The sequence below is a fragment of the Lonchura striata genome, chromosome 1, assembly GCF_050655825.1.
Source record: "Lonchura striata isolate lonStrDom1 chromosome 1, ASM5065582v1, whole genome shotgun sequence".
Classification (NCBI taxonomy): domain Eukaryota; kingdom Metazoa; phylum Chordata; class Aves; order Passeriformes; family Estrildidae; genus Lonchura; species Lonchura striata.
In genome coordinates, this window is record NC_140703.1 from 78,415,009 (window position 1) to 78,442,148 (window position 27,140).

General features: G+C 38.4%; 1 protein-coding gene across 1 annotated transcript; it reads left to right on the forward strand.

The window, feature by feature from the left end:
- DNAJC3 (DnaJ heat shock protein family (Hsp40) member C3) lies at positions 1-26,864 on the forward strand. Its single transcript, XM_021530306.4, has 12 exons — positions 1-139; positions 5,905-6,015; positions 8,975-9,099; positions 10,109-10,183; positions 15,261-15,413; positions 16,690-16,871; positions 18,931-19,050; positions 20,827-20,932; positions 21,026-21,146; positions 24,880-25,012; positions 25,772-25,920; positions 26,332-26,864. Exons 1-12 carry the CDS (start codon positions 58-60, stop codon positions 26,487-26,489), a joined length of 1,515 nt encoding a protein of 504 aa, XP_021385981.3. The 5' UTR covers positions 1-57; the 3' UTR covers positions 26,490-26,864.
- The last annotated feature ends 276 nt before the right edge of the window (positions 26,865-27,140 follow it).

Below are 27,140 nucleotides of genomic sequence, written 5' to 3' on the forward strand. Positions count from 1 at the left end.
GGGCCCGGCCCGGAGCCGCCACTGTCGGGACGGGGGGCGGCGACGGAGGAGGAGGAGATGGTGTCCCCCGCCGCCTCGGCCGGGCGCCTGGGCTCCGCTCTGCCCTTCCTGCTCGTGCTCCTCGACCTGCAGTACCAGGGTGAGCCGCGCCGGGGTCCCTGGTGGGGGTGCGGTGCGGGGGTACTGTGCCGCGGCCGTGGCGGCTGGTGGCTGCCGCCCGCCCTCCGTCCGGCTCTCCTGCCGGGGCTGCGCGCATTCCGCCGCGGCGGCGGGGCGCACACTCCACGCTCCCCCCTCCTCGGGCCCGTGTCGTCTTGAGCGGGGGGCACGTTTCGGGAAAGAGTGTGCGGAGGGAGGTGCAGCGCTGCCAGCTCATCTCTCGGCGCCGTGGCGAAGGATGAGTAACAAGGGCACGGGCGCTGCCGGTGACCTGTTGGGTTCGTGCGCTTGGACGCGGCTCGCGGTGTGTGCTTCGCGCTCGCCGGCCTGTCACGGACGGGCTGGGGCTGCCGCCAGCCACTGAGGCCTCGGGTGCCGCTGTCCTCCAGTGCAGCTGTGGGACAGCACCGGCCCTCTATGCTAGCCGTGAATTTCGCACTCCCGTGTGGATTTTGTGTAGTTCCGAAGTTCAAAGGCTTTTCCAGTGGCCCTTCTCAGCCGCAGGCAGTATTAGTACCACACTTACAGATTCGCTGAGGCTTTTGATGGTTGCGTTGAATTTGTTATGTTTGTTTTTTTTTTTGTTGGTCTTATTTCTTTTTCACCTCTCACCATTAGTATTTGAAGTTCAATTTATCTGTGCTTTGTGGAGCTTGTTTACTTTCATAGTACACTGCCAGTAACACCTGTGTAGCCAGACTTTTATTCACAGGCTGTTGTTAAGTTTCTCTGTTGCAGAATGGTAGTTATAGTCAGGGTTTCACCTGAGGGACATTGTTTACCTGACAGTGGCAGATGGAAATGATACTGAAGCTGTTAGTACTCAGAAAAGGGCTATGGGCTTAAGGAAGATAGAAGTTAGAAATTCAGTTGATACACTAAATTAAAGAATACTTCAGCTGGCCAGATGGCAACAGGAACATAGTGTGCCAAAGACACTGTGCATTAGATCATGTACTGTGGTGTCAACTTGCCTTTTTTTGTTTGTTTGTTTTAATATGCATTCTAATAGTGTTAGAAGACAAATAGTAACTTTTGTCAGAAGTTACTGTTCTTCCCCCGCCCCCCCCCCCCCCACTTAGATTTTTAGATTGTGGCAGTGGTGCTCCTGCTGAGGATTCTTAATTTAGAGCTGCCAACCTATTTCAAGTGTGTGGTTTAATGACTATTTGGGCATAGCACATTTCCTAATTTGGTGGACATTGTCTTAACTTCAGTTAATAAAAATGTAGAGTACAGTAATGGACTGAGAAGTGGTAGTACGGGATCTTATTTATTGAATTAACTTACTTTTTAGTTCGTTATTTAACTTTTCAGAATGTGTAGTTAGAGAATTTTTGAGGGGGTCATGTTATTTAAGTATCTAGTTTTTTTATTTCCCTTAGGAATATTACTGGTCTTTGAGCTCAAAGGTGTTCATAGTCACATTTAAATTTGTATTTTGATGTCTTGGTAATTGAAGTCTGCCTTTTGTCATCTGATTCATGAATCTGAAAAAATCATTCTGTATTAACTTTGTATCTCACAGTTGATGGCAGTGAATACTGTTTATATCTGGCTGGTAAATACCCCATGTAAAAACCATTTTTGATTCCTCCTTTTCACCTCAATTTGTGATGAATTTGGCAGAGATCCTCTTCTGGGAAGATTAATTCTTCATTGCTGTTTGTCGACACTAATCCAAACAAAAAGAGGTGACTGAGGAGGATTAAAGAAGTGTTGTTCATTTTCCCCCTCTCCTTCCTCATAGCAGAAGAAAGGAAATGTAATATGGGGAAGAATAAATGGGCTCTGAATATACAGAGCTCAGTTAGTTACTGTCAGACCACAAGCTTTAAGTGTTTTTTTTCTTCCTCTCCCCCTTTTTTTTTTCCCTAAGTTTGGGAGTGGTTTTTTTTTTTTTAGGGCCCAAATGCAAAGGCTACTTGAGGGTGGGGCTTTTTTGTCTGCCAGTCTTTGCTGTATTTACCGACTGCCTTTGCAAACGGGGAGGGAATGAAAAGTTGCTGGGTGGAAGTTGCATATGGCTCTACTGCATAATCTGAGGCTCCCTGTAAACCTCAGAAGTGTTGCTTCTGAAACTGTCGGTGCTTGTCCGCATATTACTTAGTTCAGTGTAGTTCTTGGAAATCATGTTAGCAAATATATCTAAAGCAACACCAAACTGTTGAAAAATAACAGCAAACTTAAGATTCAGGGCCATTCTGATAAAAAAATGCTACAAAAGCAGGATCTCCCTGTCTTCTGACAAGATAAGGCAATCATTAAGTTTCTCTCTGGGGGAAAAAGAAAGGTTTAGGTGAATGCAATTAAGATTAATGGCATGCATGCTGCTTCCTTGTCGTTGAAACAACTGGTTTTGGTACACAGTAGGAACTAATTCTGTTTATTTTCATAATCTTGTTACTCAGCTTGAAAACAAGATTTAGAAAAAAAGGTGGAAATTCTACAAGGGGGAAAACAGGAGTGTGTAGACTAATGTAACATCTTGAAACTATTCTCAAGTTGCAGGGTTATGAGTTCTTCGCAATGTGGATGAGACCAATTATACAAGGATATAGTTCAAGTCCATAGACTTAGGTGCCTACATATTAGCACCAATTATCCTAATAAAACTTCCTACCATGAAGTTATAATTTATTTGAATTGAGTGTATTTAACTGGAAAAACAGGTTTGCTGCACCTGCTTATCTTCCTTACACAGTCCGATTGTTGTCCCTTGAGTTGTCAGGGTTAGTAGCAATTTTGGTTAGTACCAAAATTATATGGGAATAGTTTGGGAGTTTGTGTTTGTTTGGTTTCTTCGTGTTGGTTTGGCTTTTTTTGACTCTTAGACTCTTGTCCCAGACTTGCAAGGACTTCAGGCTCTGAATTTATCCAGAATATTTGGTTAACAGCTGGGCTCATGTGTGTGGTTGTTTGAGGCCCAGGGTAAATATTTAACACTTAGGCAGTCTTAAGAAATGATATTCAAATTAAAATATGTGGAAGTTTTTAAAAATAAGGATAAAGTTGCACATCTCTTGGGTAAATTTAGTTTCTTGGTGGAGCATGCAGAGCTTCTTGAACTGGGCCTGTGGTTTCTAGCTCACAAATGTGTATCTGTTGGAAAGAGCTCTGTGGGGTGGTTTTTTTGCTCCAGCTGAACTTCTTAGGCTCATTCCCAGACCAAAGAGTGCATAGGTACTCAAATAGATTGCAGGGAATTTGAGTCCTTGGACTCCTGTGCTTATGTTTTCAGATGTCTGCTGTGGGCTGTGTTATTTAGAGCAATTGTTTGCCTACAGCCAGAAAATGAATAAGCAATAGATTTCTGTGAATAAACAGTCCAACTATCAGGTCAATGCAGAGTGTTCCTGAGTAGTTATGGTAAATGTCACTTTTCATCATGGTTAGGCTGATAATTCAAGCTGCTTCTGGAGATTCGTGCACCGATTTATGATGTTCAGCAACTTGCAGAGCTGAGGTTTAATGTATAGGTTAATGTATGTAAATGTTTAATGTATTTTACAGGGAATCTAGAAGACTTCACAATTGCTTCTTTATTTATCCATGTTGCTCCTGCTTTTATTACTTGTTTGCTATAAGTGGTCACCTTTCTCATTTGTTTTAGTAATTGTCTTCATTATTTTCAAGGAAAATATGGCCCTTCCACCTAAATATTATGTAACTATAACTGTACTGTACACAACATGTTTGAAAGACAGCAAATTGTGTAGGTACATCTTACTGTGGAAAAACGTATTCTTGGAGCGATCCTGATGTGACTGAAAGTAAAACAAGGATGCTTGAGACTGTGGGAATTGAATGCCATATTTGGGTAGATGGAAAGTTCATCCAAGACTAATTTATAGCCCAATTCTAGGATACCACTTCCAGCTGACATGTTTTGAAAGATTTCAGGTGTTTGTGTGTGGGGAAACACAGGAGGCGTGAAACTTAAGAAATTTTAGTTGGTATTAGGTAGTGTTAAATCCTTCAGTCTGGTTATGGTTTTATACCTGCTTTATTGCTAGCATATGTCCAAATTTGTGGTGAAGATTTTTTTCAGTTCTTAGTTTTTTCATTGTGTTTCTTATACTTGCTTTGTCATTTTAAAGGACACTGGACTGCTTGAAGCTTTACGCTAGCAAAGGAAAATGGGCAAGGAAGAATTTTTTTACTGCAAATTAGACACATAAAATGGGACTACCTTTTTTACATGCCTAGAGTTCACTTTAAAATGAATAATTTAGCGAGATCCTCAAATAACAATTATTTATCATGGAGGCAGTTTTAACTTTATCTACTTAAACAAAAAATATTCATTGGAAATTTGGGACTTTATGAAGTCCCATTTTTTAACTTTCCATTAATTTAAAAAAATGCTTTCTATCATTGTTCTAAAACAAATAATTGAGTTGAAGCCCTTGAATTCAGCGTGCTGACTTACTGTCAGTCTTTTAGAAGATAGAACTTTCTCTAGTGGATGCAGAGGGTATTTTGTTCATTTTAGTATAGACAGCTCAAGGATTTTCTTATAGTTTGGAATTAAAAGAATTACGAGCTATATAATAGAACAGAAAAGAAAAAATAAATTAAGATCCATAGTATTAAGAGCTCCTACATCTAAAAATGTGATGATTTGGTGATAAGAAATTACTGTTTGTTAATTACAAGTATGTTGAAGCTTAACCACCTTTCAGTGTGAGAAGTTGGCTATACTTTCCTTCAGTCAGCTGTACTGTAACATTTTTATTTGGATTCTAAGAAACAACTTTGGAGTGCTGCTACATTTTTGCATTTAAGTGCCTTTCTGAATCAGCTCAGTGCAAAACCTGAGCAAAATAAGTTATAAATCATTGGGTTTTAATATAATGTGCTTATTCAGGATTTCAGTATATTGCCTTGCTTAAATCTAGGCATACGGTATCCTCTTAATAAATGAAAATTTTTCTAATGTTGAAGTTTTTTAATGGCCATAAGCTGGTGGGTAATTTGTAGTGGAATTCTGCCCTGATTTGAAGGCTGCAGGAAACAGGACAAACTAAAAAGCTGTTGATGTTTGTACAGCACGTACTTGCGCTTGACTGCTCATTTCTTTCCAACAATAGTCTTTCCCTGTTGGTTAAACAGCAGCAGTTTATTAGCTTTAAACTCAAACTGGCACTTTAAAGACTTACCACTTTAGTATGGTTTTCATGCTACTGGTTAAAGGGAAAAGGAGTGAGAATTTTAATTGTTTGTCTAAACTTGCAGTCCTGTAGAAGTTTGCCCTGGAAATTATGAAGATGAGACAAAAGTGCAGTAGATGAGAAGCCAATCTCTAGGTAGTCAAACAGTTCTAAGTTAAGTATTAAGTTACCATCAGGGTCATTAATTTTAACTTGGAACCTTTGTGCATTTGCTGCATGTGTGTGTTACCAGTGCTTTGCAGATTCTTCAGAAATTGAAAGTCAGAGTATGTTACTGAATGTGTGGATGTATATTTGATGCCTTGTCACAGTGGGGTGCAAAGCCACATCTTGTGTACTTTTGAGACGTCCTAAATGGGACATGCTATGGGGTTATTAGACTGCAGGGTGCTTTACAGAGTCACAGAATCCCCTAGGTTGGAAAAGACCTCTGAGATTGCCTGAAGTGCAGGAGGATGTGACTTCTGCCTCTGTAAATAATGGTTTGTTACATGCATCATATTATCATTGTATTTGCTAGCTGTAATCAAACTATTCATTCAGAACCTTGGTCTTTTTGTTTTTCTTTAAGGAGCTGAGTGTGGAATAAATGCAGAAGTAGAAAAACAACTTGAAATGGGGAAGAAATTATTGGCTGCTGGACAGCTGGCGGATGCTTTATCTCACTTTCATGCAGCTATAGGTACGTATCTCGGGGAGGTGACTCTTATACTGACATACCTTTGGGTGGGTTTTTCCCACTGTTTGCTTCATTAAATATCCTTCTTTCTTGCAAATTGCATTCCATGAATCACAGAAGTTGGTGTATCTTTATACAGCAGTTTGGACAGAAGCCAGCAGTAGAAAACTGTTAAATTAACTACCTGTTACATCAACACTTAAGTCACTAGAAGCTAGCTGTATGAAAGGAATTATAACTGACTCTGATATTATTTGATGTGGTATTCCCTGTCTGTCTAATCCCATCAGGTTTCATCTTTATGATGTTTTTCAAAGTATGGATATGTCTTTGAAAGTCTGGTTTTATCCATGCTTTCTACTATCCGGTGCTGTAAAAGATGCAATGTTTAAAATAGTCGCTCTTTCTCTTCTTATTTTTTCTTAATTAAATCTTGAAGTAGGTGATATCTCAGTGAAGCTGATGCTGCAAGTTTGCAGTACTGAATTGGCAGCGGAGGGCAAAATTGACCCCCTCCTGTAGTCAAATAGTGAGTTTGTTCTTGTTTGGTGTTCTGCATTTTCAACAAAATGAGAAGTTAAATGTTTGCTTTTAAGAGTTTTAAAGCAACGTAGCTGATTAAAATCCTTTAACTGAAGCATAGAGACAGCCCCACTAAAGAGCAGTGTCCATTAACACTACAGTTTCTTAATTGCATGGTGCAGTTTTAAGTTATTGGACTTTGTTACAATATGTACAAGTGCATTTTTTTCCTTTGTGAAAAGACTGTTACTGGCATGTTATACATTGATGAGTCCTAGTATTGATACTTTTATTTATGCCTTGGTTTAATAGTGAGGTGTTAGCAAAACATTGGTTGCTTCTGAGTTATTAATATTTTCTTTGCATTCCCAAAGATCAATTTCCCTTTTATGAAGAGAATGGAGGAGGCAACTTCCCTTTTTTTGTTATGGAAGTTCCGTGTTCCATCTAGATGCAGTCTGTTACTCCTTTGGTTTGTGTTGCTGCCAAAGCACTGCTGTGCACAGGTGTGCTATAGCTTGATTTTTTTCTTTATTATTAGTTGACAAACTTGAACTTGGATTTGGTGAGGAGAGCAGTTCAGTGAGTGGCTGTGCAGGTGCTGGTGGTGTTGTAGGGGCAGCAGTGAAGTGAGGTGCCTGCATGAGTGAAACCCTCTGCTTTGCCAGCTGTGCTCGAGCAGCTTGTAGAAGTATGGTGTGGCTACCTTAGTTGTGACCTTTATGGGATTCTTAGTTGGATAATGATTTTAGCCTGATGGCCTCATTTTCATCAGACTTCTTCAGATTTTGCCTTTTTGAAAAGATTTTAAGCATGATTTGCTAACTGTGCTTGTGAGGAGGTTAGAATTCCTTCCTGGCTGTACTGCATCATTGTTAATTGTGAGGTAAATAGATCTTTCTGTCTTGCCTCAGCCAGTCTATTTTTGGTTTTTTTTTGCAAACATCTAAAATAGAAAATAACTACTGTCTATATTACCTCTCTTCAGTTAAATTTTCCACTCTTTCTTCAATCCCAGTTTATGCTTTCTGTCTGGGTAGGTGTCAGTTGATGTTCAATACTGTTGCTGGAGTAAGGCAACTTACTCCAGCAACAGTAATGAACAGTAATTCATTGCCTCATTTTAGTGAGGCAAAAATATCTGTCAGATAATCATCTGGTGCTGGAATGTGCTTTTGGTGTTTGCTCTTTCCTACCTTTCATCCTTTGTGTATTAATGAAGTTCCTTAATTTCAGCTGTCGATTTGTACATAGCCTACATCTTTAGGATTCAATGCTGCTTTTTTTTTAAGGGTAATAACAGTTGAATTTATTTGAGGTTTTATAATGCAAAGAGGCATACAGCATAGGAGTGCCTACTAAATTTCAGCTTTGGAGATTAGAATTTTCACAGCCAAGATATTGTAGAGGAAGAGTGCAGATAGCTTTTTCAGTGAGAGCTGAGCTAGTGTTTTGGTAATGGAGGTGGCCAGCTATGAAACTTCATTGCTGATCATAAGATTTTTGGTGGTGCCATTTCTTCCATTTATTTTGAAGTTCAACTTTAACCTCAAATGATGTGAGGAAGGAAAATACTACTATTCTTCCTCAGATATGGATGTTCTTGTCTGTGAATTCTGGATTGATTATTATGTTTTTAATAGTATAGCAAAAGCTTTCCTGTATTCCAACATTGGGTTGTTTTGGTGGTTGAAGTTACTTTTCCTTGAGAGCCCACAGTAACCTGTTTTTGTGAAATATTGCGTAGAGCAGAATGTTAAGAATAATATTCTTATTTTCAGAGACTGATGTTTGCCTCTTGTACAGGAGTATATGCTAGCTTGGAGAGTGTTAAAGTTGCTGGATCTTGGAATTTTGACCAGGAGACAACATGGAATGTGTGGGCCCTGAAGCTAGACCTCATGTTGCTAGTGTGTGTGCATTTCCTGGTGAGAGGGAATGTTGAGGCCCACTTTATTACTAAAGAAAGAAGTTGCTGATATTTCAGTGAATGATATAAAGAGGTTGTGTCTGTGTTGACATTGCACTAACATATTAGTAATTTTGGGAATATTTGCATTTCTTGGATATGGTGATCAGCACTTGGGCTGGAAAAGGATGAATTAATGTCCTTCGAAATGTAGGCCTGCAGCTGGAGGTAAACTGCATTAGTATGTAGAGGTGGTTCTCCTGTATAAAGCTGAAGAACACATACATATTTGATCTTCACTCTCAATTTTTTGTCATTTACAGTATTTGTGTAATCTTTATTGTTAAATAATTAAACTGCATAGAAAATACTGCTTGCACAATGTTGTAAATTTTATGTCTTATTAATGTATGCCATTATTTCCAGTAGCTCAAAAGTTAGATGATATATTTTTAGTCACTATCATTCCCCTGTACCAGAAATTTTAGTAGGTTTGAGATAGTATTCTGATTACTGTTTGCTCATTTGCAGAGGGAGACTCTGAGAACTATATTGCTTATTACAGAAGAGCCACAGTGTACTTAGCCATGGGCAAATCTAAAGCAGCAATTCGCGATTTAAGTAAAGTGGTTGAATTAAAGCAGGACTTCACATCAGTAAGTATTACTGGAATTGAAAATTGTTCAAGTATAAAGAAAAAAACAGCTTCAAAGAAGGTTTTGTATTTTTTTCAGACTTTGCTCAACAGGAATAGAGAATACATTATCCCTCAGAGGGCTTTAAAGCGGGTAAAATAATAGCTATAGTGTATGTGCCTTAATTTGCAATGGTGTTAAGTATAGTCTAGACAGTTATTTGAACAACTATTGGTTTTATTAAGTTCATGGATTTATACTAAACACTTCCCTCATTTGTGGTTATTCTGTTGTTCACCAAGGCTTTACCATTTAGGACAGGGAGAAGAAAGCACACAGATGCCTCTGGGGTTTTTTTCTCTTAATCGGCATTAGATTTGAGGTATCTCCACAGTAACTGCCCTAATCTCACTGCATTCCTGTGTGACTGTTTCAAGTTTGGATTTGCTTGCCCCTTTCTACATTCTGGGTACTGTATGTGGAGACTGCCTCGCTAGCTGGAAACTGGTGCTGGAGTCCTCTCCAACTGATTCTCTCACCTCCCTTTTTTGTGGGCAGTGGCATGTCCTGTATAGTTGACAATAAAGGAGGAAATGTTAAATTCACTGTTGTATGAAAATATTTGTATTGGAAATCAAAGTCTTCTAAATCATTGACTTGTCTTTTTACATAGCTTCTATTATTTTGACAGTTTACTGAAATAATTGTGGGAATTATTTATTATTTCTGCTATTTATTTCATCTGTAAACAGTTATAATCAGGAAAGTGGTGTAAAGTCACATTCACCTTGATTTATAAAACTTCTCACATGAGTTCTTTTCATAAAAATTGTCTGCTTTTTGCCCCTCAGTTCTGTTGCAGAGCAATCCTTTGCCATTAAAGAGGCCTTATAAGAACATCATTAAATCAAAAAGACAGAGAATGGTTGTCATGATCCCTGTTTTAGCTTTTTAGCTATACTAAAATGAAACTTGTGTTCATACCTTGCTCAATCCCCATTTGTAAATAAAAAGTTATGTTTCATTTCAGGCAAGATTACAGAGAGGACAATTACTGCTTAAGCAAGGAAAATTCGATGAAGCAGAGGATGACTTTAAAAATGTGGTAAGTTGTAGACCAGTGTTGAACTACAATCACTACTTTAAAGGTTGGGTTCTGAGGCAAGGTCACATCTGAACTCTGATGCTCTATAGAATATATTCTATCTAGGCCTGAGATTGTCTTTCCTGTTCTTTGCAGGCCTAGTCGCTAAGCAACCTTGTATGAATAAATGACCAGTGGAGTTGCAGTATAGTGATGCAGATGAAATGGGTCTTACCTGAAACTATGGAGCATTTTGGAAAGTCTTTCTTGTGTGTGCCTGATACTTCATGATCTTTGCTTACTGATAGCTGAAGGGAGCAGCCTTCATTCAGAAATAAGTAATATGGGACTCAAAGTATGTAGTTGAACTCTGGTTTACATCACTATATTGATATCTCCTGGGAAGTCACTAGGGGCATCATGGATCAACCTTTGCAGGTTCCTATCTCTTTTTTACTGGTTACAAAAGAATTGTTGACTCTTAATTGTAGTATTCACATATCCATTGAACAGAGAGAGACACAGACTTCCCCAGGAAAATCCTGGGGAAGTCTGTGTCTCTCTCTGTTCAAAGGATATGTGAATACCACACTGAATTTAGTCACTGAGCAGTTAAACCAGTACATTTCAGTGGCATCCCTCTGTCTCCTAATCTACAGAGCTCTCCATCTTCATGAATGTCTTGACAGTACTTTCTCTCCATGATCAGGAATCATGCAGTTTCCAACTACAAATAGGTGGATATTACCCACCTAAAACTCACTTGGGGTGTTTTTAGTTTTAATGGGTATCTTGTGCATTTCAGCCCTATGCTGCACAGATAAACTGATCTAACCCCAGGAAAAAAGCCCTCAGAGAATGTGTATGTAGATTTCCTCTCTACTGCAGAAAATTCATGTAAATAGGAGTATAAATAAGATGCATTCTTCATTCTTGCTTGCTCTTCAGGAGTTGCTAGTTTGAACAGCTGGTATGTGTGTCCCTTAAGCCAAAATAAGAATTTGCAAAGTAACAGATGCCGTCTTGTTGGCTGTCTCTGAAGAGAGCGATGAAAAAAGTTGTGTGGTCCAGGTTGAAGCTGTTTAATGGAAATCTTACTAGTAAGTGTGGATGACAAAACTGGAGTGGTTATTCTGTATATTCTGCAGGATAGCTACAAGGATTGGCCCTTGCAGGTAGAAATGCACCAGTCAGTTCTTGTGTCTGTATTAGAGCTCCAGCAGCTTTTTCTGAAGTTCATGTAGCAATGGCACATCTGGTTGCTTCTTCCTCAGTAAGTTTCTTAGGAATGTGTAGTCTGATAGCAGTGCAGCGCTGCTGTCTGCAAATGTGGGAGAGAGTTGTTCAGCTCGGATTAACTGAGGACACAGTTGCTGCAGTAACAATTATGCAGTGTCAGGGTTGATTGTGTCATCCTTCCCATCTAAAGGAAGGGAAGGATGACAGGTAAACTTTTGCAGCTTGCAAGACCAATGGCTTTGTGTAGAACTTAAAGAAACCGTTGTAACTGTACTTCATATAAAGCAGTAAACCTATCCATTAATGTGTACTTGTGAAACGAAAAAAAAATAAATGTCTTCAAATATTTTCTATATAATTTCATAGTATCAGGAAGAGGTTTTGTGGTGAGCACCCTAGATATCTTTAAATTCTTGATTGCTAAGCAGCTTCTCTGTATATTCCTGACTCTCTGGCACATCAGTATTGGCTGTCTTGTGAGGCAGTGCTAGTGTGAGAGCAGGTAGTGGAAATGCCTAGCTGCAAAGGATGCAGTATTCCTTTTTGGGAGCAGGGCCTCTTGAGATTCAGCCTTCATGTGTTATTTTTAGCTTTTTTTTTTTTGTACTCTATTTTCCTGTTGGCTGAAGTTAATCACAAGGTTTGGATAGAGGGTGTGATTCAGACTTATACCTTCACCTGTTAAGCAGTACTACATTTCTAGAAACCTCTCCTTTTGGCCAGCAGATGAATCAAGCTGATTACATTTTTTACATGGGTCAGATTTTCCACGTGAAACAAGGAGTAAACAGAATTCCTTTGGTGATTTTACAAAGTTGTAACACATGCTATATGAATAGTAATTGTTTTTCTGCTACAACTTCGGTTTAGTGTTCATATGCTTTAATATCAAGTTCCTTCTGTTTGGTTTAGTGGTTTCTGATTAATAGAAGTCAGCAGGACAGATCTGTGGGTGCATCAACATTTGTGTCCAGGGCCTCAAGCCATGAAAGCCCTGGAATGTTTATTTTACCTGTAAACATGTGATTTTTACTGAAAAAATAAAAGGGATATTAGCATACTTCCATTGATGGAAGGCCTTCTGGAAAGGTGACAAAAACAATGCAAATGCTGCCAGCCCTGTGTATGTACCTTACCGTGTTGTCAGTAACTCTGTCATTTTCTCTGGAACATAAGCAAGTATTTGAGTTGGTGAATTCTGTAAAAGGTACAAAATTAGAGCAGAACTTGTGCCTTGTCTATTGGAAAGTGAGTAAATACCAAATTGTTATATTTATTTTAAATTCTAGACTTTTTTAAGACTGACTGTAACACTCACAGTTGCAATTTATTGCAATAAATACTGTAAATGGAGATGTCCTAAATACACAATTCTGTCTGCCTTGGAAGAACTAATATTCAAAACTTGACACTGAAGGCACCGTTTGTAGTTCCACTAGATGTCAGCCAAGACCAAGTGACTGAGCTCTGTACAACTGCAAATTGCTTTCTCATCTAAACCCTTGCCTGTTGCAAAGAACATTGGAAGAGCTTTCCATGGTTGGTTGTTACATGTAATAATACTGTTTTGGATTTAGGTGGGAGAGGCCAGCTTATGGCACTGTAAGTTAATCAAATTGGGTTAAGTTACTAGACAATCTAGTTGTGTGTTTGAGGCTCTCTTTTAACTACATCAGAGATATTTAATATAACCTTAGATATTGCCAAATATATTCCTCTGTGCTGCAGTGATCATCTGTAGCTTCCAAGCTAAAGAATAAAAAGTATTCAAATATTTTTTTTTTTAATCTGTCTGTCATTTTAGCTGTATTACCTGATATGTTACCTGTGCAGGGCTTTCCCTCTGTGCACTATCCTTGAGTGCATTGGTGTCTTTATCTTAGATACCACAAATCATGGAGGTTCCCTCAGTTCCCTTCAGGATGTTTTTCACAACCTGAATGAGCAGGCTTCTTTTTGCTTTTGTTAACATTACTGATTTAAATATCATAGCAATATGCTAATTACTTAATAAGAGCTTATGAGTGTATTTTCATCATACTGTAGTACACACTCAGTGACTTGCGTTTGAATGATACCTTAAAAAAATTTCCCTGTATTTAACTGGACATGTTGCGTTACCTAAAATTACCTGGGATGATTCACTCAAATGGTCTTGATTCCTATTGGATTTGCCTCCATGATTGTAATGTTGCTTTTCATATTCCACTGACATTTTCTCCAAATACATTATAAGAAACCTTGTGTGAGTCTAAGGAGTGTGGTGTTATCACAAGTTTTTATGGAAGTATAAGGCTCATCCATACCAAAGGCTCTTAATTTTTAAGAAGAAAATGCTGAAAAATTAAGGAAGAAATCAAATAAGTCAGCTGGAGCTGAAGAGTTTAGAACTTCAGAGAGTTTTGTACATTTGGTACTTTTTGAAATTACAGGTGCAGAAATTTGCCTCTTCTACAAGCTCCAGATTTTAGGGAGAGAGTAGAAGCATCGAGGGCTTATAGGCAGAGATATAACCAGAAGAAAAGCTGTGAGACTGATCACATTCCTCTCCTCTTGCTGAATCACAGTGTAGGGAATAAAGGAGAATTTTCAGGTGTAAGTACAACTTGATTTTTACCAGGTAAAATGAAAAACTGCATAAGGTTTGTAAAGATTTATAAACAGGAATTGAAGACCAAGTGTGGGACCTGTGCTTGATTTCGATGTATTATTTAGGCTCTTTCCTTTCATATACTAAAGTGGTAGAACCAGGGAAAATTCTGGTAAACGACTTCTGAGGACTAAAGTTGAATTACGTTAGAGACATAAGCACAAAATGCATGTGTTTCAAGAACTTCCTGGTGAGAAGAAAAGAGGCTGCTTCAAGATAAATGGGGAAATAAAAAGGTATTGGATGTCTTTGAGTGACTTCAGTTCACATTCTTCTGTGTAGAGAATGCAAGCTAATGAAAGTTTTTATTTAAAAACAAACAAAAAATAAAGTCATGCTGATTTGTTTCTTTTAAACTTTGAAAGTCATTCTGATCAGCAACAAGTGTGAAGCCAGTGCTTCTTTCAAGCTACAGTAATGCTACAAATTCCCTGGCTTTGCAAGGGAATGGCTGAGATTCTTTCTGACTGTGTATATCTTCCTGGGTGATACTAAAGTTGTGTGAAAGATCTTTGAAAAAATTTTCTTTGAAAAGGTAAACCTGCCTAAATAAAAACAGCAAGTAAAATGTAACAACTTCTACTTGCTCAGAGAGAGGGGTTAGAGAAATGAGAGTTCTTGTAGACAGAATGTTGACTTGTATAAAACTATGTAAGAAACAGTACGCATGACTGCCCAGCTGAGTCTTCCCTGGTTGTAGCCACTTGCTGCTGCAGCCACTTTTTGTGAGGAAAGTTTAAGAAACATAACTTCCCAGTAACAACTGTCTGGAACATGTTTCATTTATTTCTGTCATGAAGTTATAAATATGTATAATGCTTAAAGTGACAGATGCAATTATGCCAGTGGTTACACTGTCTACTGCTCCTGAGGAATCCAGCACTGAACAGCAGATAGCAGAGGTGAATTAATTAGGTTACAAGGAGGTCTGCACCGTCCAACAGGTGATGGGGAACAGTGACTGTTTTGTATGATGTGTCCAGTGATGATTGATCAAGCATGAAGAATTGGATTTCTGACTTCTGACATCCTGCATTGAATCTTAAAATGTTTCTTTCTTAAGTTCAGAGATAGAAATGCTTCCAGTGGAGTTTCGAAACTTTTGATTTATTTGCAGTTTTAGTCAGTTCTCCATTATATAATTATTAATGGGACTGAAAGAGGTCCTTGAACAAGCATTTGAGTCTCTTTCCTTGTTCATGTTTGCAGCTCAAATCTAATCCTAGCAATAATGAGGAAAAAGAAGCCCAGACTCAGCTGACAAAATCTGATGAGCTTCAGCGCCTACATTCACAAGCATTATCTGCCTACCAGCAAGAGGATTACGGAGCTGCTATTTCTCTTCTTGATGAAATCTTGGCAGTAAGTGTTAAGTCAAATGGTACTGTGAAAGCAAAGTAAGAGCTTCTGACATCTGTGTGGTTTTGTTTAATAGTTTCTTTACTGATGTGAAAATAACTTTGGCATAACTGGTTTAGTTTTGCTGAGCACTGTGGGTCTGTAACAGTGTTGAAGAGAGGGGAGGGCTGAGCACTAGCTGCAGAAGTGTCTTAAAGATACTTCTGTGAAACTTCTATTACAGATAACTTTACTGATTATATTTTCCTGTTTTTCTACAATTTGGTATTCTTCAGGAAGGTGAGAAGAAGTTTCCCTGAAATCAATGAAGTTTTGCCAAGTATAGGAGTTAGAGGGTTTTTTAATCTGGATTTTTCATTGCATATATGCAGAAGCTTTTGTCTTGAGAAAATGAAGTAAAAAAAGATTTAAAAAACCCCCACAAAATTAAAAATACAGATAACTGAATTTTCATCTTGTTCCTTAAGTATCTGTATTTGTTGAATCTTAATTGGTGTAGATAGCTTGATAGTGCAAGTGTAAATAACTCAATCATGTGGGCATTTTGTGTGTCATATAGAAATGTACTAAAGACAGTTAACTGCTATGACTGCACGTAGAAATTATTGCTGTTGACTTGGAGTTTACACCTTGGAGCTTTTGGTGATTAAACTGCCCCAGTGCAGAATTGGTTTATGGGGAGGCAATGTGGAAAAGCAGGAAAGCTTCCTCTAAGAGGATAATTTCCAAACAATTCTTAAGACTTCGATTTAATTCCCTAAATCAAATTTTGATAGGCAGTTCCTTGTGAGTAATTAGTTTTGCCTTGCTGTGACAATTGTACCTCTCTTTATTCTTTAAAATCCAGATATTAAGGTCAAACTTGGTGGAGCTGCATGTTACCCACAGGCTTCTTCCTAGAGGACATCCGACAGCTTGGTCCTTGCTGTTCATTACCTCTGTTCTTTTTGGAAGATACAATAATTTATGATTCTGATATCCTTTCCTGGAGGCTCAACAGATTGTCCTAGTTTAAGCAATGCCAGTAGATTTAATTCATCTCTCTGCATGAGTTCATTGCATCATTTACAAAATTTTCAGGCCTTTGTTTTTCTGTTTGGGCAGGTGCATCACAGCATCCACCAGGAAGCAGAGATGCTAATTTCATGAGCTCTGCATGCAGCTTGAACCTTATGCTGTTGCAGTTGGCAAAGTGAAATTAAATGGGATTTTTCTTTTGGGGAGGAAAAGAAGTGAAGTGATATGGACCAAAAACAAGCTTTAATTTTGATTTCTCAAGGTTTGTGTTTGGGATGCAGAACTACGGGAACTCCGAGCAGAGTGTTATATAAAGGAAGGGGAACCAAGCAAAGCCATTAGTGACTTGAAAGCTGCTGCCAAATTAAAGAATGATAATACTGAAGCCTTCTATAAAATCAGCAAAATATATTATCAGCTGGGGGACCATGAATTATCTCTCAGGTAATTTTACTATTTGCTGTAATCATTATAATTGAGAGAGAAAATATAATTATATAGGTAATGATAAACCATGAAATATCTCTTGTGTGACATTTGCATGGAGAATAAACTGTGGTCTAGATCTGATAAAGGCAAATCCTTTCTAGAAACTAAGGATGGGCAATGAAGAAACCCATGTTTGTTCTTGGCAAGACCAGCCATCAGTGGTTCTAGGCATGTTGTTTCCTTAAACAGAAGCCAGAGTCTCTCTCCATTGGAGCTGCTTACAAGTGCTGTTTTAGTTGTATTTCTCCTAGAAGGAAGCGCTTCTCTAAATTTCCTGTAGTGGAGCTTTTTTTTAACCTTAAACCTCTATTGAAGTTAAGCTTAAGATGCAAAGAGAAGATGTATACATTCAGGTTACAAGCTTTAAAATAAATAAAAAGCACAGGAGCATTCAAGTATTAAGAGCTTGGGGTGCAGAGCTGTCTGCCTGTCATTCCTGTAGACAGTCCTGGATGACTTTTTGATAATGCCCTATCCTTTTATTCATACTGAGTTAAGTTCAGGGTATTATTCCCATATATCCCTAGTCAGTCTGGCAGATAACTGCCCTTGCCCAATCTGTACTCTTCAGTTTGTACTCTGTCCAGCTGCACAAGTGATGGAATTCTTCCTATTACACAGAAGTAGTTTCTGTGCCAATCATAATTTTGTATGTGCTACCCTCATCTCCAGAATCCTTCCAATATGATTTCTGCCACAGAATCCCTTCAATAAGGTGAAAAGAACTGAAAAAGCCTGTGTTTCTTTCCTTGGCAGATGGAAAGTGTGTGATTATACTTGCAGAAGTTCATTTTATAGCTAGCCAAAAGTAAACATTAAAGTAATTGGTTTGCATTAGGCATTCCCTTTCCAGAGCCTACTTAATCTTGTGAGCTCATCGGTGACTTCTTTAATGATTTTTGGTAGGTGGCCATCACTTTGCCCAGTGATTTCAAGTATGGGTGGCATTTAAAAGCACAGTTGAGGGCACTGTTGAAGAACAGAATGGAATCAGAAAGAAATTGAAAATACTTTCCTTTATTCTTATCTGATACCATTAATTTTTGCATCATGAGATATGCTGAGAAAGAGTTCTCTAGCTCTTGGACTTGTTGGGTGCTATCTCTTGTCCTTCCATTAGTTTCTTCCTCTTAAAGGCCTAATTATTTTCAAATTAGATATTTTTGTCTGTGCTTAGGAACAAAATAAGATTTTGTAATCTCTTCCTGAAATTGACATACTGGTTGTGCTATGATAACTCTGGGATCCAAAGCATTTATTCCTTCATATGATTGCATAGGTTTTTTGGCTTTATTTTTTAGACTTTGGACTATTTTGAGACATATTTTCCCTAATCAGAGTCTGATTAAACATTCTTCATAGTGAAACATAAGCCTCAGGCTTGGCTGAGATTCCATCGAGGAGGATTGTGTCTTAGCTGAGCATTGTTTCAAGCAGCACAAAATACAGTTGAATGTAGGAATTTTGTAATATATCTGAATTACAATTGATGGTAATTTTCCTATCTATTAATCTGATAACTGCTGAATACAATTTCTTTCACAGAGTGCCTTTTTCTTCAGCAGTACTCTTAAGCTCTTTAGTCAGTTATTAATGTAGCATTTTTTCTTTTGTGTGTTTGGCAATACAAAAGAATTAAAACCAAACCCAGGTAAATATCCCTCTACATTTGGACAATTCTTTTTGGCCTTACTTTATATTAATATTTGGATGAAGGTAGAGGTTTGTGAAAGAGCTTGAGCATTGTTCTGAACAATTTATATATTTATATATTATATATAATATATAATTATATATATAATTTATATATTTATATAAAGTTTATATATATTATTTATATATAACTTATATATTATATAATTTGTATATAATATATAATATATAATTATATCTATAATTTATATATTTATATATTATATGCATTGTGTATCCAGGTAAAGTTTCATAGTATGTGGTGACCTAGGTGTGGTTCTTTTATTTTCTTCTCCCCTTCTCTTCACCTCCCTGTGAAAAGTGAGGTCCGGGAGTGTCTGAAACTGGACCAAGACCATAAGCAGTGCTTCTCCCTCTATAAGCAAGTAAAGAAACTCAATAAGCAGATTGAGTCAGCAGAGGAATTCATCAGAGAAGGCAGGTAAGTATTTACTGCTATATTAAAGGAATTAAAAAAGAAAAAACCCACAATTGAGGCACCAATTTACTGATTGAGGAGCTGATTAAAGTGATGCTTTTTGCATGTGTCAGTTGAAGTGGGTACTGTACAGAGCTCTCAAATTACAATTAAGATAAATATTGACTTGCATAGCAACTATTCTATTCTGATTACTTCTGATGCCACTGTGTCCCTTTTGCATTCTTAACTTCTTTCTGCATCAGGTAGTAAGACAAACGTAGGGATGGGAGTTTTCAGCTCTCATATATTACTACTCAGCACTGATGAGACCCCAGCTGGGCACTGGATTCTCCAGTGCAAGAGAGATGAAGCTACTGAGAAAGTCCAGTGAAGTTTCGCTAAGATTGGAGGCTGGGAGCATCTCTCTTCTGCAAGGAAAGGCTGGGGTGGCTGGTAGTGTTTGCCCTGAGACTTCTTTGCTACAGGGTGATTTCATCAATGTACTTGAAGGGTGGATGCAAAGAGGGCAGAGCCAGGCTCTGCTTGGTGGTGTTCTGTGATGGGATCAGGACAGTGGGTGCAAACTGAAACATGAAATTCCCTTGAAACATCAGAATATGTTTTTTACACTGCCTCATTTCCAGTGATGCAGGTTGTCCAAGGGGGTTATGGAGTCTCCCCACTTTACAGTTATAGCAAAGCATTTTGGACACAGTCGTAGGCAAATTTCTAGAGGTGGCCCTGCATGGACAGTGGGGTTAGACCGGATGATTTCTAAGAGTTCCTTCCAACTTCAACTATTCTGTTGAAAGGACCATATCTTAAGACTAAAACCACTTAGTAACTCTGCAGTGCTTTGATGGCAGAAGTGGTTCTGACTGATAAACTTTTTTTCTTTTATGCATCCTGTTAAATGATAGACAGTGCCTCTGTATTCTTGTAGTTCTTGCATTACTTCAGTTCTCAAGCACATGATATCCAGCTGTAAGGACCCTGACCAAGTCATTAGACATTGTCAAGGTGGCTTTTTAAAATGAAGTACATCAGGAATGTAAATAAGCACAACTGATGCTAATTTTATTAAGACAGAAGTCTATTTGGACTCTTTTCACTTATTTAATTCAGCATCAGTGAATTTCAGGGAGCCTGAGAACTTGCATGTCTCTAACTTATAGCAACCTGTGGATTCAATCTCACTCTTGCATTTTTAGGTAATTGTTCTAATCTGTTTCTTGCTCAAACCATGTAACTTTAGCATTTTGAGTCCTTCACAGCAAAATAACACTTTGCTGTGTGACTTGTGAAGGAGAAAAGGAGAAAACATCTGCCTGATTAAAACTGGCATAAGGAGCTTTTTTGTACCTCTGTGAATAGGTACCTTTTGTAGTGTGCAGATAGTCTGGGCTCTTACTGTGGGCTCAGAACTGAGTCCATCTCAGGTGTCAGTGCGGGAGATGCTTATTTTAAAATGCAGTGTCATGTTGGACAGGAGGCAAATCTGGAGACCAGACCCTTGGCTGTGCATGGTGACGGATGGCTGTTGTTACTTTGTGCAAAGCCTGCCAGTGACTGCTTTTCTGTCTCTCAGTGCAGAAAAGGGAATGGGAATGTAATTCTTGAAGTGCCTGCAAGTTTTCTTCATGTTGTTGTTTGACACCTTGACTTTAAGGCTATTAAAGGGAAAGTCCTTTGATAGAAGGATGGGAGAGTCTGTGAATTTTAAGAATTTTTAAATAAAATGCTACACCCTAAGGTAGTGATTACATCTCATGATATTATGCTTTATGATTTAAACAGGTATGAAGATGCTATCAGTAAATATGAGTATGTAATGAAAACTGAGCCAGAAGTCCCAATTTATTCTACTCGTGCCAAAGAAAGGATCTGTCACAGCTTATCAAAGGTAACTCTGCTTATCTCCCTCTAAATCTTCAACTCAAACATGAAATAAAACTTTCACAACTACATGAGCTTGCTTTTACTTTTGCCTCTCCAGAATCAGCAGGCTACAGAAGCCATCAAACTTTGTTCAGAAGTTCTGCAGCTAGAACCAACCAACGTGAATGCCCTGAAAGACAGAGCAGAAGCTTATTTGCTAGAAGACATGTATGAAGAAGGTACATTTGTATGCCCTTGGCACATACTTAATGTGGATGTTTAAAGTGTAGTGAGCATTTCAAAGGCTTTTTTTACCATGCACTTTGATTCTACACCATGTTATCCTTAATTAGTTCTGGTAGTTGCAGATTTACAAAAATACTTGGTCGTAAATTTGTCTTGATTAGTGTAAGTGGAATGTACTTGTTTTATCTACAGCAGAGTTGTCTTTACAACAGTGGACTGTGTTCGGGATATTTTATGAGACTGCGCAGCTTACTCAGCTCAGACATTTTATATAATCAGCAATGTCACAGAATTGCATTTAGAGGTAAAAGGTAATTAGAGTTAGGGTAATGTAAATACATTTTATGAGCTCCATTTTCATGTCTTGAGATGGCAGCGTGAAATAATACTGTTCTGTTCCCTAGCATGTGCTGAGGGCAGAGGAAGGTAACAGCTATTGCTTCTCCTCCATGGATCTCTCTAGTGTTGCTCAGAGTAAACTGATTCTATTCCCGAGGCTGCGTTTTCCATATGGAGTTTCTGTACATTGCATCCTATTACATGGAGTGATAGAAATGATCGCTAAGATTATCCAACCATTAACTCGGCACTTCCAAGTCCACCACTGAACCTTCTCCCCAAGTGCCATATCTACATCACTTTTAAATACCTCCAGGGAGGGTGACTCAAACTGTTGTGAATTGGAAGAAAGAAAAATTTTGTAACAAGGTTCTTCACAAATGCAGACAGCCGGCCTGGTCTTGTGCTGGGGCAAATGCCTCCCTGCTGCAGGGTGTAAGGAAACAGAGGACATGCCTGGAATCTGGGAGAGCTTATTTCCTGTGTTGGTGCATGCTGGGCTTGGCCTACCCTGGTTCCAAGTGAAGAACCATACTAGAGCAGAGCTGTGCTTCTCCAGATTGTGTAATATCTCCTGTACCTTCCTCCTGCCCTTGACAGCAGTGAGGTGGATGCAGTTACACTCTGCCTTCCAGCATAGCCTCCATCAACAACTGCATTACAGCCAGCCCATTACTGTTCATCTGCCTGGAGGTGTCTTCATTTATCTTGTGATGGCTGGTTTCCCTTTGCCATAGAGAACACAAGAGCAATTAAAATTGTAGTCACATATTTAAAAGGGCAAAATGATTCTCATTTTTCCCTCAAAAAAATTTTCAAGCTGGAGGCACCTATTTTCCTGTTAAAGGTAGGAAATTTCAAAGTACTTGTAATTCAGAACTTTGAAGGTGATTATTGTTAAGTGTTCAAGATGCAGTTCACTTTGTATAGCTGTGTTCATGAGATGGTTTTAATTACTTCATAATCACATGGGAGCCAGGGCTTGTCTGCAGAGACAGATGTTTAATGACTCAATTTCTGGCATACCTCATAAGTACAGGAGTCTATCTGTCTAAAGCACAAGTTTTGTCAAAAAAGGAAAAAACCTGCCTTGCTGTTTCAAAATGGGCCAGAACATACTAATTTTTGTGTTTTCTTCTTTTCCCCTCCCCACTCTTCTACTGAAGAGGTTTCAGTAAGAGCATAAAGTGGTTCTGTTGTTTCTCTAACAGTCTTGGCATGGATGTAGGTTGTCTGCAGTTACTCATATTTGATGGGAAATTGGCCATCATTCCACATATAGAATTAATCTGTCACTGTTTTAAAAACTCAGGCAAGATACCAAAGCCAGAACGTGATTACCTTTTGAGAGATCATGAAGATTCTTGGATTGAAAAATGAGAGTTAGATTTGATTGAAGTATTTAAACTGAAAGTGACACTGGGAAAGAGTTGTTCCTTTCATGTCATGGAGCAGGATGAAAGGAAGCTTTCTGAAATACCAGGCTACTAAGAAGCAGCAGTGACTCTTCTGTTTGCTTGTGAGGTACTACTGGTTTTAGAAATAGTGACTCGAAAGAATTTATTAAGTATCTCACTTGACATACTAGGAATTAGTAATAAGTCTCCTGGCTACATAACAAACTTACTGTGGTCATGAAGTAATGACCATTGGTCATGCCATCCTTCTCCACCTGCTTCCAACCTTCATCCCTCAGATGGAGAGAGCAATTAGTTCTCTGAAAGAGGAAAATCCCTACACTGGAGCGTACCATCAAAATTAAAGAGGGGAAGTGCAATGTGTACTTGCAAAGTGTGCTGGATGCATTCCCTCTGTGCAGCACTGAAACACCTTCCCTTGTGCTTAATGCTTGCAGTCCTTAAATAAGGAAGTTGATTCAGGAAAAAAAGAAGAGAAATCAGATACTGTCATGGCAAGTGGTTGACCCCTGAGCAGGTTTCCCACGATGGTGCTGTTGGTGATCTGCTGCTCAGTGAGGCTGAGCAATGTGACATTCTGCTAGCCCCTCCTGTATTACCTGAAGCAGATGAAGTTCAGTGGGCCTTAACATTATTGGAGTAATAAAGCAGCATAATGAAATCCTTGCACTTTCACTGCTTTTATTAGTTTTGATAGCACATATTCAGCACACATATTAGGGCGCACTCCTGGTTTGGGTTTTTTTAAATGGCTGGATAAATTATTAAAAATACCAATAGAAGCCAGAATGCTTTAAGCAGCAAAGGCAGTGTCCTGTGATGTGAAAATGAATAGAAATTTTGTTTGGTTTCTAGTAGCCTAGGAAATTGTTGGGGCTCTGGCAATACTTTTTGGAGTTTTTTTTTTCCAGTAACGGAAACAAGATTGCAGTGGTATCAGATGTCTGGGTAATACAAATTCATTAGCATTTCCTGCTGTCTTGCTCAGAAACAGTGAAAAACAAATGTAACACCTGCTGAGAAATAGCATCTGCTTGGAAATAATCTGATGCAAGTACTTTGTCTAACTTGAGAAACCTAAGAGACTTGGATCTGCGAATGAGACCTTGAGGATTATTGTAACAGTGAAAGAAGAGCAGTCTCATTAAGGACTTCAACTTGCTTCCCTTGATATTTTGACAATAAAGAATATATAAACTTGGTGTCTTAAGCTCTTGCAATAATGATAGAATTTACTTAAGTGTAGACCTTAAATTTCTTAAATATTTTCTTATCTTCTTTTCATTCCTGAGAAATGAAACTCTTGAAATAAAAGTGAGAGCATGCCTTTGGAAAAAAAGAAAAACAAACACTGAAATATAACTTTGCATATTATGCATGCAGAGGTGTAAAAAGCCAGTATTTGCCTTTTGCTAACAATATGAACTTACTGCTAGTCTGAAATCTGTCTTTGTAGTTGCTAAAAAGGAAGAGAATTCCTGTTGTGTTGATTGAGTGCAGACTTGGGGAGAAGAGTGAATATTCATTTAAGGACTGGTTAAATCCTTCTTGAGTTGAATGACAATGTGGGAGTAGTGCAGTGGGCTTTTCAAGTACTAATTGCTTAATCTTTCTTCTTAGTTTCTGTTTCTTTATCCCAGTCCTAGATACTCATTTTGTTCATGGTTGTGACTGTAGAATTTCCAGAGAGTGTTATGACCTACATTGGTACCCTCCTTTCTTTTTCATTTCCCGCAAGTGTGACAAACTGAAAGAAAGAAAATTGCCTAATTCGTATGTGAAAGTAAATTTCCTCTATTCGAAGGTTTTCTAATCTAGGGAAAAAAACCCAAAACATGTCAAGTTGAAACTAAAGATTTGCTGTTTATATATGGTAATAACAAAGCTTCAATTTTGTTAAGTGACTGAGTTCTAGAACTGGAAGTTTGTAGAGTAGTAAAACATTTTTTCTTTGACTTTTTTCAAAAAGCTATTAAAGACTATGAGACTGCTCAAGCCAATAGTGAAAATGACCAGCAGATTCGGGAAGGGCTGGAACGTGCCCAGAGAATGCTGAAGCAATCACAGAAGAGGGATTATTATAAAATCCTGGGAGTAAAAAGGTGAGATAGTAATTCCAGAGATGATGATGTGAAAGGTAGTTATTTAAGCCAGTACTTCTAGGGCTGATCACTTGAATTTGTTCTGCTGAGTGTTAATTTTTGTTCTGTATCTTGCTATCTTCACTCTTCTGCTGTACTAATTTTTAGCGTTCAGCTTGTAAAATGGCATTTGTTTACAATTCCTTTAGAAATAATGGAAAAACAACAGCAGGAAGAGGGGAGATAAATTCTTTAGGAAGAAATTCTTAGTATAGAAGGCTCTAAGTCATATAAGTGAGTTGGGGAAGAAATGAATACTGGCAAGAATTACTAAAAGTAACAAAAATTGTGGCAGATTGTGTGATAGATTGGAAGAGTCTGGAAGGACTGAACAACTTCCCTTGCTAATGAGGAGCAAGCAAAGTTCTGAACTAGTATTGGTCATCCTTCCAATTGCAAACTAATTTGATCTGGTTTTTGTTATTCATGTGATGGTAAATTCCTCAGACTGAGAACTATGTTCTGCAGAGTCACTGGCAGTAGCATCTTTCCAAGAGAAGTATATGGGTGGTGAAGGAGGGAGTGAGGAATCTCGCTTAAGGTTGCAACTTGCTTCCTTTGTTTTTTGTAAAGAGTCTTCAGTGCCACTTGCAGAAGGTTAACAGCACCCCATAACTTTCCTGATGCCCTTAATTAATGTCTCAGTGTTTAAAATAGACTTCATTAGTGTGGCATATGAGTAATTGGAAAATGAAGTTACCTGTAATTTTATCCATCTAGAAATGCTCGAAAGCAAGAAATCATAAAAGCTTACAGAAAGCTGGCATCCCAGTGGCACCCTGATAACTTCCAGAGTGAGGAAGAAAAGAAGAAAGCAGAGAAGAAATTCATTGATATCGCAGCTGCTAAAGAAGTCCTCACTGACCCAGGTAATGATGCAGTGACTTCTTATTTTTGCTTTTTTTTTTACATCAAGGTCAAAACAAAAGTGTAAGTCATAACAAGCATTTCAGCTTCCCTTTTTCCCTTTCTGCCCTTACTCATCTTGAGATGCTTGTATGCAGTCTGTTGAATGAAGTTAGATGTAATCTTTACATATTGTCTTTCAGTAACTTTTGTTAAAAATCAAATAAAAATTATATTTTGAAGGTCTCTTCCAGGGATAACATCTTGTAGAGATTTCTAGGATTGACTAACTCTGGATATACTTATGTCAAGGATATGTGTGTCTCCTTCTGCTTTATTGCCCACTGCATTTAGTTTATAACAGCAACTGAAGTACTCTGGGAAAACCCTGTTACTACTATGCCATGATTCCACCTTGGTTTTGTTTCCTCCAGAAATGAGGCGGAAGTTTGATGCGGGAGAGGACCCACTGGATGCGGAGAGTCAGCAGGGCGGCAACAACCCTTTCCACAGGAGCTGGAACACGTGGCAAGGATTCAACCCCTTTGGTTCTGGAGGAGGACCATTTACATTCAAATTCCACTTCAGTTAGAGCCAAGACTGTTTCTGGGTGGCTGCTGCTGTTTTTTACTTAATTCATTGAAAAATAAAAAGTCTTTCAGTTCAACACCCAAAATCTTAATTTCTATAATGTTGTCCTTAACCCAGAGTCTTACTGCACTGGAAGAAAGCTCCTTTTTCTTTCATTGGGTTTGTGATGAGCTTGACAAGCTCACACTGCTGATGAGGGTTGTGCTGCCTATGTGTTTGCTGTGGATATGGAGGATGTGTTTATTCCTATGGATGGAAAAAACAGTAAGATGCTACTGCGGACAACACTTAAATTTATAACTCAAGTATATGCTTAAAGATAAAAATGCATGTAAATATTTCTCTGGATTGGGGCCTAATAAACATGGCAAGAGTAGTTACAGTAGTCTCTACGTTCACAAACTGTTGGTTGTGCTCAGCAGAATGATCCATCTCCCAGTATTTTTAGGAGGAAATCCAAGTGACCACCTGCTGGATTGGTCTTGGCAGTGCCAGAGGTGGGGAAGAGGCTGTGCACTGAACCAGAATCACTCTGGAAAAAAGAGTGCTTGGAAGTAACTGTATCTGAAATACCTGCTCACCTTGTTGTTCACTAACCTGAACTTAATTGGGGTGATTTCCTTGGTGGAATTGTCAGCAGTGAGGTGGGGAT